The sequence below is a fragment of the Cebus imitator genome, unplaced genomic scaffold (assembly GCF_001604975.1).
Source record: "Cebus imitator isolate Cc_AM_T3 unplaced genomic scaffold, Cebus_imitator-1.0 Scaffold15, whole genome shotgun sequence".
Lineage (NCBI taxonomy): Eukaryota > Metazoa > Chordata > Mammalia > Primates > Cebidae > Cebus > Cebus imitator.
The window spans coordinates 7,626,898-7,639,721 of record NW_016107330.1 but is presented as its reverse complement, the minus strand read 5'-3'; the positions used below and the strand labels follow the sequence as shown (position 1 = coordinate 7,639,721).

General features: G+C 52.3%; 1 protein-coding gene across 1 annotated transcript in view; it reads right to left on the bottom strand.

The window, feature by feature from the left end:
- PADI6 (peptidyl arginine deiminase 6) overlaps positions 1–11,086 on the bottom strand; it is a 30,071-nt gene extending 18,985 nt beyond the window's left edge. Inside the window, exons 1-6 of the mRNA XM_017503177.2 lie at positions 10,995–11,086; positions 10,094–10,271; positions 7,937–8,009; positions 3,888–3,955; positions 3,026–3,140; positions 2,110–2,235 (exon numbers count right to left, since the gene is read on the bottom strand). Of these exons, the coding sequence (XP_017358666.2) occupies positions 2,110–2,235; positions 3,026–3,140; positions 3,888–3,955; positions 7,937–8,009; positions 10,094–10,271; positions 10,995–11,086 (652 nt within the window). The remainder of the gene's footprint in view (positions 1–2,109; positions 2,236–3,025; positions 3,141–3,887; positions 3,956–7,936; positions 8,010–10,093; positions 10,272–10,994) is intronic.
- Positions 11,087–12,824: the final 1,738 nt, after the last annotated feature.

Here is a 12,824-nt window from a genome sequence, read left to right as displayed (position 1 = left end):
AAAAAAAAAGAAAAACATGTCATGTTGCCCTACCCTAGATTGTTGAATAAGTTTTTTGTTTTTCTTTTTGAGACCGAGTCTTGCTCTGTCGCCCAGGCTGGAATGCAGCAATCTTGGCTCACTACAAACCTTGCAACCTCCGCCTCCCGAGTTCAAGTGATTCTCCTGCCTTGGCCTCCAGAGTAGCTGGGATTACAGGCACATGCCACTGTACCCGGCTAATTTTTGTATTTTTTTAGTAGAGATGGGGTTTCACCATGTTGGCCGGGATGGTCTCGAACTCCTGACCCCAAATGATCTGCCTGTGTTGGCCTCCCAAAGTGCTGGGATTACAGGTGTGAGCTATGGCGCCTGGTCCCTAGATTTTTGAATAAGCTTTTTCAATAAAGAAACCGGTGGCTTGCTATGATCTGCATGATTGAGTATGGCGTCCCTAGCATGACACATGAACTGGCAGACTCCAAGGCCTGCCTGGCCGAGCCCGCCTACTTTAGCATTGGTAGGCCTTGCAGGGCTAGAGGAGCTCTTGTGGCCTGAACTGGACCTAGACCCCTGGGTTTCTTTGGCTCGCTCCAGCCCACATGTAAGATGACCACGTCCAAGCTGGGCTGCCTTTTCTGGTTAATCCCAGGCTACGTTGAAATCCAGCTGTGACCTGTGGGCTGAAGAGATGGAGGAGGAGACTGAACTAAGGCCCCAGAGTGAAGGCCAGGAAGTGGCAGGGGCTCGCTCTCCAATGCTGGCAACAGAGATGGTGCCCTCTGAGAACAAGCACAGTATAGACCACAGGCTCCCCCCATTGCCCAGCTGAAGGTAAGCATGGTTTGGAAGAGAAGGTAGCAGGCTGGGCCAGGTGCAACAGCTCACACCCATCATCCCAGCACTTTGGGAGGCCAAGGCAGGAGGACTTTTTGCGTCCAGGAGTTTGAAACCAGTCTGGACAAAGTGAGACCCCGTCTCTACAAAAAAATGGATGAGCCAGGTGTGGCGGCACACACCTGTCATCCAAGCTACTTGGGAGGCTGAGGTGGAAAGACAGTTTAAGCCCAGGACGTTGAGTTTACAGTGAACTGTGATCACACCACCACACTCCAACCTGGGCGACAGAGCGAGACCCTCTCTAAGGAAAAACAAAAAAGCATGCTGGCGTGTCCCTCCAGAAGCAGAGCTCTCTCAGATTCAGAGGCACTAAGTACTGAGCTAGTTCAGGGAAGTCAAGACTTGCACAAAGCTGCTTTGCTGGAGTTGGACAGGTCTCCCTCCTAACCAGCCCTCCATCTGTAGAATAGAGCATGCTGCCTGCCTCCCAGCCAGAGGGCTGAAGATGGGTGGCCGGTGACTGGGATGTAGGTGCTATGATGGCCGCTGCTCTAGCTTTGGGCCTCGAATTTCCGGAAATTTAAGATAGTGGGTCTTGGTTAAGAGTAAAGATGAGCCGGGTGCAGTGGCTCACGCCTGTAATCCCAGCACTTTGGGAGGCTGAGGCAGATGGATCACAAGGTCAGGAGATCGAGACCATCCTGGCTAACATGGAGAAAACCCTGACTACTAAAAATACAAAAAATTAGCTGGGCATGGTGGCATGTGTCTGTAATCCCAGCTACTCAGGAGGCTGAGGCAGAAGCCTCACTTGAACCTGGGAGGCAGAGGTTGTAGTGAGCCGAGATTGCACCACTGCACTCCAGCCTGGTGATAGAGGGAGACTGTCTCAAAAAAAACAAACAAACAAAAAAACAAGAATGAAGGTAGATTCTCCTGAGAGGGGTCATTGGGAGATGTGATCTAATCTGCGTAAGACAATAGCCTCTGTTTCGGCTCATTTGCCTCTTCTCTTCCAGCCTGCCGGGAGGGCACAGCTACCCCCATTTTACAAGAGGAGAAAGTGGCTTAGAGGTGCAATAACTCACCCATGTGTACAGACTTAGCCTATGGCGAAGGTGGCAGCCAGAGAATCCTAGAAACCCAAGGGCAGCCACGACAGCCCCTTATCTGCAGCTCTAGGTCTCCAGCAGGCTTCTGCCAGGGACCTTGGTGGGAGGAGGTGTGGGCACAACTTGCCCTGGCACGTTGAGAACAAGGCAAAGCTGGCGCTGGCACAAGAACACTCACTTCGGGGCCAGTAGACTCTCGCCTTCTTCGACTCTTCCTCGGAGGTGTGGAGGACCAGCCGATATTTCTTTAAGAGGCAGCTGGGGCCTTGGACCTTCAGTGTCATCTGAGACAGATTCTTTATTTCTGGGCAAAAGACAAAGCCAAGGTTGGGGAATGCCTGGAGGCCAGTGCTCTGGGGGTGGAGGGAGGGGCAGTAGAGAGGGGCGGGGAGCTTGAACAGAGTACCAAGGACTCCCTGCCTTTTGCTAGGGCCCAGGCCTGAAGCACTGCACTTCACTGCTTGTTCTAGGTGGCCACAGGCAAACTGCAAACCGCAGGGCCTCCTTTTGAGTGAGGATGGCATTGATCCCCTGGTCCCCACAAACACAGGTCCTGCCTCAGGGTCAGTTCAGTGAGGGTTCACCTCTAACCAAGACATTCCATTCTACTGCTAAGACCCAGAACCGAGGTCCCAACCACAAGTCAGGACCCAATCCAAGATGACTTTTACCCAAGACAGTCAAAGGTTCCTGGTCCAGGCTATGAGAGGCGTTTTAGAAAGCGGTGCATATATCCCCATTGTCTTCATTTAGCCTTGTCAACCAACTGTCAACCGACTGATACAGTTGGGCAGCCAACTGTACCATCCCCATTTTAAATAGGGAAACAAGATTAGGGAAGCAAGTGCGCTCAAGTTCATAGCTAGGAAATAACAGTTTGTAACCACCCATGCTCTTTGCATGGGGCCATGTGACTTCTCTTCCCAGTTACACAACTCCAACCCAGGACAAAGGATTTGGTCAGCCCTGGCGTGGGGACGGGGGAGAGGGTGTGGGCGGCAGAGAAAATTAGTCTGAAATCTATGTTTTGCTGAGAAGTAGAGCAGGAAAGGCCAAGACCAAGAAGGAAAGTTGGAGACAGTCTGAGGTCCTACCCTCTGAGAAGATCACTCTGTTGGTCTTGTCCTCAAGTTGCTGGCCTGCATCAGCAAGGTTGCAATTCACAAGCAGGATGGCGCCCCAACCACTGGGACCCCAGGTCCATTTTTTCTGCAAATGAGATAGGAAGGAGCCAAGTACATCCTCTGCTTCTCGGATGCCACCTTACAGCAGAAAGGCCAGCCGAGCCTTTCTCCAGGGCCATAGGGACCTAGGGAACAGGACCAGTGAGGTCAAGTATCTGTAGGAACAGGAAGGTAACATCAGGTAAGGATGCTAAAGAAGCCAGGCTCAGGGTTACCAGTTACCTACCTCCTTTCAGGTTCACAGAATCAGGGACTGAGGCAGCCTGGAAGACAGATGTGTCACCTAAAGTGGCAGCTAATCCTCTCATCTAGGAGACTCCACAACCAGGGTAGGACATGCGTCTAGAGTTGCCAGACATACTAGTTTTTTTTTTTAGTGAGCTAGAAATTTAGTCAGTTTTGATATCAGTACTTTGGAAGGCCGAGGCAGGCGGATCACTGGAGGTCAGGAGGTCGAGACCAGCCTGGCCAACATGGTGAGACTCTTTCTACTGAAAATACAAAAATTAGCCGGTATGGTGGTGCACGCTTGTAACCCCAGCTACTGGGGAGGCTGAGGCAGGAGAATTGCTTGAACTCGGGAGGCAGAGGTTGCAGTAAGCCACGAGCATGCCACTGCACTTCAGCCTGGGTGACAGAGCTTGGTTTTTCTTTCCCCATACCTAATCCATTAGCAACATTACAGCAATTGGACTAGACACTAGGAAGGTCAGATCAAGCGAGCCTGCGGGCCGATCCGGCTTACGAGGCCCCGTTCCGCTGGAAGACTCACCTTAGCCTGTTTGTCTCTTGACACCTCAACTTGCCCATTGCGGTAGATGTCTGCCTCTAGGGAGACCTCTGAAACAGAAGAGAAGAGTGTCCCAGCCACCTACCCGTGCCAGAGGGAGCCTCAAAGTTACAGGTTACATTCTGTGGGGCTGCCCAAGGCTAGCATCAGGCCATCAACCTTTCTGACATTCCATCAGTTTAGAAGCAAAACCCATCCTCAAAGTTGGCAGCTTCACCAAGCCCTGAGAGGCCCAAGTAGTCACATGTACACCCCAAAACTCCCTGGAACTCACAAAACAAGTTCATCATGGTTCTCAGGCTATCTCATGGCTTTCAGCCTCTACACAAGTGATTCTTACTTGCAAAACCTACCTCCCTAGCCTTCCAGAAAGCTCTATGCTCTAAGACACAGGAAAGGCTTAATGTGGCCGGGCACAGTGGCTTGCTCCTGTAATCCCAGCAGTTTGGGAGGACGAGGTGGAATGATCACTTGAGGTCAGGAGTTTGAGACCAGCCTGAGCAACACAGCAAAACTCCATCTCTACTAAACACACAAAAATTATCTGGGAATGGTAGAAAGTGCCTGCAGTCCCAGCCACTCAGGAGACTGAGGCAGGAGAATCGCTTGAGCTTGTGAGGTGGAGGTTGCAGCGAGCTGAAATCATACCCCAGTTCAGGAGTTCGAGGCCAGCCTGATCAACATGGCAAAACCCTGTCTCTACCAAAAATACAGAAATTAGCCAGGTGTGGTGGCAGGCGCCTGTATTTCCAACTACTCAGGAGGCTCAGGCAGAAGAATCACTTGAACCCAAGAGGCAGAGATTGCAGTGAGCAGAGATCACCCCACTGCACTCCAGCCTGGGTGACAGAGTGAGACTCCATCTCGGCAAAACAAAACAATACAAAAAAACACTTAAGGATCTATGCTTTTGCCCAGGTATTGTCATAGGGACTGCCCCTCGCCTTAGCATACAGCCTCTCCCAACCTTTCTACCATGCAACAGACAACCACGTGGCTCTAGCATGGTCTTTTGTTCTTGTTATTTGACATGCCAATTCCCAACTGGAATGTCAGGGCCACGAGTACAGGACTTGTTTGCTGCTATGTCATCAGCATCTGGCCCGCAGATGCTCAGGGAGGAGATGCCCACTGCAAACCAGGCTGCCCCAGGTCCTAGAAATCTAGCAGTGTACAAGACAGAGAGCTTGTCTCCTTAGACCTTACATTAGCACGCATGTGTGCAGCAGGGGCGGGGCAGGCAGATACATCATGTTTGATGGTCGTAAGTGCTGAGGGAAACGGGAGAGGGATCGGAGTGGAGCTGTTTCAGTTTTCAATGAAGGAAGCTTATGCGGACATTTGAAAAGAGAACTGAAGGAGACAAGATCTGGGTTAATATCTAGAGTAAAAGCCATTTGGGGGAATAGGAAGTACAACGTGGCAAGGTCAAAGCTTAGAGTAGCCAACAGTGCCCAGAGCAGAATGAGCAGGATGGGGGAGGGTAGAGATCTGCAGGTGGTAAAGTCAGGTAGCATAGAGTTACTCATAGTTTCATGGGCAGCGACTCTGGCTTTAATCTCAGCAAAGTGGAAGCAGTTGGAAGGTGTTATCCGATATTCCACTTAAAGATGTGCCACTCTGGCTGCTGGATCAAGACTAGACCTACAGAAGGGCAAGGGTGCTGGCAGTGAACCCCACTGGGAGGCCCGAGCCAGGGTGAAGGCATTGGACGTGCAAGTCACTGGATTCTGGCTAAACATCAGGTAATGCTCACGGTATTCACAGACTGCTGTGGGGTAAGAAGAATCAGGTGATGCCGAGGTTACTGGCCTTGAACGCTAGAAGGACGGAGCTGTCCCCCACTGTGATGGAGGAACTACTAGAAAAATGGAGTTTCTGGAGAAACCCCATCTCTACTAAAAATACAAGATTAGCCAGGCGTGGTGGCACATGCCTGTAATCCCAGCTACTCGGGAGGTTGAAGAAAGATAATCACTTGAACCTGGGAGGTGGAGGCTGCCATGAGCCAAGATTGTGCCATTGCACTCCAGCCTGGGCAACAAGAGCATAACTCCATCTCAAAAGAAAAAAAGAAAAAAAGAAAAAGAAAAATAGGTTTTCCAGGGTAGAGAATCCTTTGAGTTTCAGGCATCTGTCAGACACCCAAAAGATCATACTGGGTAGGCATATCCGAGTCAGGTCTGTGGGAACAGCCTGCCTATAGGGGACATTGGAGCCACCTGACCAGCCCCGTGGGCCCAAGATATTTCACTGACTGGAAGCAGGGGGACAAAGGACTGCGAAGAGTCCCTCTGAGCTCCAGAGGATTCAGAGAAGCAACAGGCAGGAGGAAAACTAACTTGAGCATCCCTGAAGCATTGAAGTGTGTGGAGGGGTGACCGGCAGGTGTACGGCTCACGCCTGGAACCCAGCACTTTGAGAGGCTAAGGCAGGAGGATCACTTGAGGCCAGGAGTTTGAGACCAGGCTGGGCAGTATGGTGAAACTCCCCCTCTATGGGAAAAAATAAATAAATAATCAGCTGGGCATGGTGATATGTGCCTGGAGTCCCAGCTACTCTGGAGACTGAGGTGGGGAGAGCTGAGGCAACACAGGGAAACCTATGTCTGTGTAAAAGATTAAAGACCAGGTATGGGCCGGGCAAAGTGGCTCACACCTGTAATCCCAGCACATCAGAAGGCCCAGGTGGGTGGATCACAAGTTCGAGACCAGCCTGGCCAACACAGTGAAACCCGGTCTCTACTAAATACAAAAATGAGCTGGGGATGGTGGCGGGTTCCTGTAATCCCAGCTACTTGGGAGACAGACAGGAGAACTGCTTGAACCCAAGAGGTAGAGACTGCAGTGAGACGAGATTGTATCATTGCACTCCAGCCTGGGCAAAAAGAGCAAAACTCTATCTAAAAAAAAACAAAAAAAAAACCCAACAGAAAACCAAAACCAAGAACCCACCACGTATAGTGGTACACACCTATGGTCCCAGCTACTGGGGAGGCTGAGGTGGGGGGATTATTTGAGGCTGCAATGAGCCATGATTGTGTCTCTAGGTGACAGAGTGGGACCCTGTCTCAACAAAATGAAACAAAACAAACTTAGTGTTACAGATGTTAGCGTTCTGAAGAGCTCCATTGTTGGCAGGTACCTAATCTGAATAGATTCTAGAGAAACTGAGGACACAGATGGCTCTCCAGGAACAGAGGTGGGAAAGTGGATTTTAAAGACCACCTAGAATCGGGTTTAAGAGTGGATGTTATGGCCAGGCCTGGTGGCTCACGCCTGTAATCCCAGCACTTTGGGAGGCTGAGGCAGGTGGATCACGAGGTCAGGAGTTTGAGACCAGCCCAGACAACATGGTGAAACTCCGTCTTTACTAAAAATATGAAAAATTAGCCAGGCATGGTGGCATATGCCTGTAATCCCAGCTACTCAGGAGGCTGAGGCAGGAGAATTGCTTGAACCTGGGAGGCAGAGGTTGCAGTGAGCCAAGATCGTGCCATTGCACTCCAGTCTGGGTGACAGAGTAAGACTCCATCTCACACATACACACACAGGAAAAAAAAAAGAGGTTACGGTTTGTTCCTGAGCTGATGGGGGTGATCTGGCAAGGGGGAAGGATGTCAGCTTCTTACATCGGTAAGAATTGCCAAAGAAATGTTCTTGAACAAGAAAAGATCTAGTCAGACAGGAAAGATTAACTTTGGACCAGACATCAGTTGTAACAAAGAGGCAGAACGTAGGCACTAGACAGGCGTAGGTGGGTAAATGCAGCAACACGGAAGTTCTGGCTGTTTCCATTCTCAGAATTAGGTTGGCAGTGCATGAAGATGGAGAAGCAAGTGAGCATGGGAGGGAGGGAGTGGGTATCCCGAATGAATCCATTTAGGAGTTAGTTCAGGAATTCCTGGGGCCCACGGGAGGCATCTTGATACCAGGAGAATCCTTTTCGGCTCCTCTTGCAAGCCCCCCCTCCCACCCTCTTCCAACCAACACCACCCTTTCCCCAAGGCTCCTGGTGGGAACCACACTCACCAATGCCAGTGAGATACAGCACAGCCTTGCCCACAGGTGCATCCTCGTTGAGCCCATAGTACTTGACCGAGACCTGTGGAGACAGCGTCCTGAACCCACAGCAGCGTTGGAGGGCAGGGGCCAGGAGCAGAGCCCTAGGCCATGTGCCTAGTCTAGGCGGGTGACCTTGGTTCCCTATTACAGCTTCTGAAGTCTCTCTACAGGGGCCATGGCTCTGTGCTTGGGGCTGACAGTCAGTACCCTGAGGACCTAGAATCTGCCAGGACGCCCAACCTCAGCCTTGTTGGGAGCCAGGCTTGCAGCCACTTGTCCAGGCGACAACTGTATCCCTGATGGCAGAGGGATCAAGGGACTTAGCCCACACCACTCAAAGGGATTTAAGATCCAGGCCACCTGGTTCTAGACCCCAAGCCTGAAACTACACCACACATCCTCCCTGAACTCACCTGCCCAGGGTCCCATTGGCTACTCCATAAGGTAGACAGTGGGGAAACAGGCCTCTGGGGGCATAAGCTGCTAAGAAGGACACCCAGCCTGAGAGGCTCAGTTCTTATCTAAATGTACTACTTGCCTCTTGGGGAACTGCCTGCCCTAGACACACACGGCAGGCGGGTGTGTGCACCTATGCCTCCGCAGCAGGCATCTCCAGTGGGTCCTGTGGCGGGGGGGGGGGGGGGGGGGGAGGAGGGGGAGCTCTGCTCCACTAGTGCTGAACTGCTCCATCACGGTTCTCACCCCTAGCTCCACACTGGAGGCACCTGGAGAGCTTTAAACCAGGGTCCTAGTCCAGAGGTTTTAATTGGTAGGTGGTGTGGCCTGGGTATTGAGGTTATCAAGTCAACAGTGATTCTCACCTGCAACCAGGGTTGAGCACCCCTTCCCTGAACGAGCCACCTGCTTCTACCACGGGAGACCACTGCTGCCCCCTTGTGTCTAAGGTGGAGGGGGACCTCCCCACTGCAGGCACCCCGTTGGGGAGACAGCTTACCCAGGGGAGAGCGCACGCTTGGGCTCAAGCTCAAATCCTGGGTCTACCCTCCTCTAGGCAGGCTGTTTAGGTTTAGATACAGCACTCCGCCTCAGTTTCCTCTTATGTAAAGTGACGGTAGGCCAGGTGTGGTGGCTTATGCTTGTAATCCCAGCACCTTGGGAGGTGGAGGTGGGTAGATCACTTGAGGTCAGGAGTTTAAGACCAGCCTGGCCAACATGGTGAAACCCCATCTCTACTAAAATATGAAATTAGCTGGGCATGGTGATGGGCACCTGTAGTTCCAGCTACTCAGGAGGCTAAGGCAGAAGAATTGCTTAAACCTGGGAGGCAGCAGCTGGGCGACAAGAGTGAGGTTTTCTCAAAAAGTAGTAAAGCAATGGTCGAGGCCAACACCCCAAAACATGATCCAAGCTCTCTAGCATGTAGCATGCATTTAGGACACTTTAGCTATTAAATCTCTTTAGAGGCTCCATATCCAGAAGAGCTGTCTTCAGCAAAAAGCCCATCTGAATTATGCTGCTAGCACCCTGAAGCCAGACTGTGGCGCGGTTAGGTCGGAAGCCAACCCAGCATCACCATCAGGGGCTCGGATGGCCGAGATGAGCTCTCCCAGCTGGAATCCCAGTTCTGCTGGTTGCTGCCTTAGCAGGGCACCTTCACGAGATACCTCCATTTCTTTTATATTTTTGAGATGGAGTCTCGCTCTGTTGTACAGGCTGGAGAACACTGGTGCAATCTTGGCTCACTGCAACCTCCACCTCACAGGTTGAAGCCCTTCTCCTGCTCAGCATCCTCAGTAGCTGGGACTACGGGTGCATGCCACCACACCTGGCTAGTTTTTGTATTTTTAGTAAAGACAGGTTTTCACCATATTATCCAGGCTGGTCTTGAACTCCTGACCTCATGATCCTCCTGCCTTGGCCTCCCAAAGTGCTGAGATTACAGGCGTGAGCCACCACGCCCGGCCAGTGCCTCCATTTGTCTGTAAAATGGGGTCACAGAGTGCCTACCCCACAGGTCTGCTGCAGACACTGAATAAGATCAGACATGCAAAACAACGCGTGTTTCACAGGCCCAAGTCACATCTGCAGCCAGGAGGGAGCCCCAGTGGCTATGTTACGTCCCACCCCTGGGAGATGCCCCTCGCCTCTTCCCCCGAGGTTTACCTTGTCCCCATCCATGGAAGGACTGGGCGAGATCATCTTCACTGTGGCGTAGGTGGCATCAGACAGGGGCCACCAGATAGTGGCGCTCTCCTTCTCAGAAATCACTGTGTTGGCCACGTCGATCATGACCCTCCCAGAGCCACGGATGGTGAAGCACTGGCACTTCTCAGGGGCACACCTGGGTTGCCAGATGAAAGAGACACTTCAGGGCACAAAGACTCACCTTCTCAGAGTAGGAGATGACCAGCATGGGAGAAGGAGGACGGCTCCCAAAACCTCATTCTCCTCAGCGTGCTGAGGCAGAGGTCTGCAGTCAGAATGGTCTGAGGTCTTTATTCCTACGCCCCCACACAAAGGACCCCTGGGTTTGTTCTGTGACAAGCCCCAGCCCAAACCGCCCCCCAACCACCAACACTGTAGAAGTTACCGCAGCTACATCTTAGCGATAAGCCCCCAACTCCCAAGAAGGGAGGAGACATTCATTTGAGCCACAAAGAATCCCCATAAGGAAAAAGAACAGGGTGTGGGACTCAGGAGGTGGTATTGTGACCCTGCTGTGAGTCACCTCCACCCAGGCTCCCGCATCTAACAATCTCCCTGGCCTACTCCTCACAGCCTCCCGAGGCCAGCCTCCCCACGGTTTCACAGATAACGGGACAGAGAGGCCAAGGCACTTGCCTCCCTAAGAGTCCATGGCAGCCGCTACAGAGCAGAGGCAGGATTTAAGTCAGAATCCTGCAGTGGTCGGAAATGGAAGGCCCCCCTAGAGACCCAAGGCTTCCCAAGATGGGCAGGATGGTAAGGCTAGGGAAGTAAGCCCCAACTCCGTGGGCAAGGGGACTGGGTCTCAGGCCTGTCTGCCTCTGCCCTGCCAGCCCTGGCAGGCCTCCCAGCACCTCACCCGCTGAGATCCAAGCAGATTTCTGTGCCCATCACACAAACCGCATGGGCAGGACTGTCCAGGGACAGGCGGATGATATTCTGGAAGGACATCATGGCTTGGCCCTCCACGCTGACCTTCAGGCCTGCACTGAAGCCCTCACTTGGCACAGCAGCCTCAGACGCCCCAGGGCTCACCCAGCCCTCCCCCAGTTATGCAGTCCAGGCCTGAGCAACCCACCCCCTTGTTAAGAGGGGGAGGGGTCAGCAGCTACCCAGGTGCCACTGATTTTCTCTATCAGGGCTTCCTGGTGGCTGAGAGTCTGGGGAGCAGGTGGCATCAGAACCCCTTCATCACCAATTTATCAAGCAGCTCGTGCCTGCAGACCCTCAGGCTTGGGGAGTCTGAGGCATCTCTGGCCTCCAGCTGGGAAGCGGAGAGGCTCCGGGAAGCCGATGTCTTGGAGTGCTCAACTTGGCCAAGGTGCGGGAGGACTCAGCTGGAAGCTGTCAGGTCAAATACCTGCAGAGGGCAACTGGGAGCAGTTGATGGAAGTGTTCAGGATGGCAGTGTGTGGCAGCATGTCCAGGCTCTGGGGTCTCAGTTCTAGGGTTGTGTCTCCTGGAAATTGACAAAGGAGCTTGGCAAAGTGCCGGACGGGTGGTTTGGTTTTGTCTCTATCACCCAGGCTAGAGTGCAGTGGCGCAATCACAGCTCACTACAGCCTCCACCTCCCTGACTCCAGCAATCCTCCCACCTCAGCCTCCTGAGTAGCTGGGACTACAGGTACATACCACCATGTCCGACTGATTTTTGTATTTTTTGTTGAGGCCGGGTTTCACCACCTTGCGCAGCCTGATCTCGACCTCCAAATTGCTGGGATTACAGGCGTGAGCCACAGCGCCCGGCCCAGACTAGATGGTTCTTAACCCTCTGGTGGTTCCAAAAATTATCAAGGGTGCTTGTTAACGTTGCAAATTCCTGGGCCCACAAGGTCTGGGGCGTGGTCCAGGAACCTGCATCCCAACCCCAGGTGATGACGATGAGCTCCTTGCTTACAGCTGTGTCACGGGGGGGGTGGGGCACCGCAAATGTTGGTGGAATGAATACATCAAGCTAGGGTCACCAGCTGCTACCCATCTCAGCCGAGCCCACAGAGCAAAGAAATAGGAACTCCTGCTCTGGCACAAGGAACTTACATAACTTACTTTAAAATTGTGTTCACTTCATGTCTTTTTTTTTGAGACAGAGTCTTGCTCTCTTCCCCAGTAGGCTGGAGTACAATCTCCACTCACGGCAACCTCCGCCTCCTGGGTTCAAGCAATTCTCCTGCTTCAGCCTCCTGACTAGCTGAGATTACAGGTGTCCCCCACCACGCCCAGCTAATTTTTGCATTTTTAGTAGAGACGGGAATTTCACTATGTTAGCTAAGCTGGTCTTGAACTCCTGACCTCAGGTGATCCGCCTGCCTCAGCCTCCCAAAGTGCTGGAATTACAGGTGTGAGTCACTGCGCCTGGCCTCATTTCATATTTTAGGCATGGGTTGCGCTTTTTCTTCTTCTTCTTCTTCTTCTTATTATTATTATTATTATTTTTTAGACAGGGTTTCACTCTGTCACCCAGGCTAAAGTGGCACAATCATGGCTCACTGCAGCCTCGACCTCCCAGGCTCAAGTGGTCCTCCTGACTCAGCCTCCTCAGTAGCTGGGACTACAGATGTACACCACCATGCCCAGCTAATGGTTTTACATTTTTCTGTAGAGATGGGGTCTTGCTATGTTGCCCAGTCTGGGTCATGCTTATTCTGGAATAGCTAACATTCACATGGTTCCACGTTGTCTCCCCCTTGCC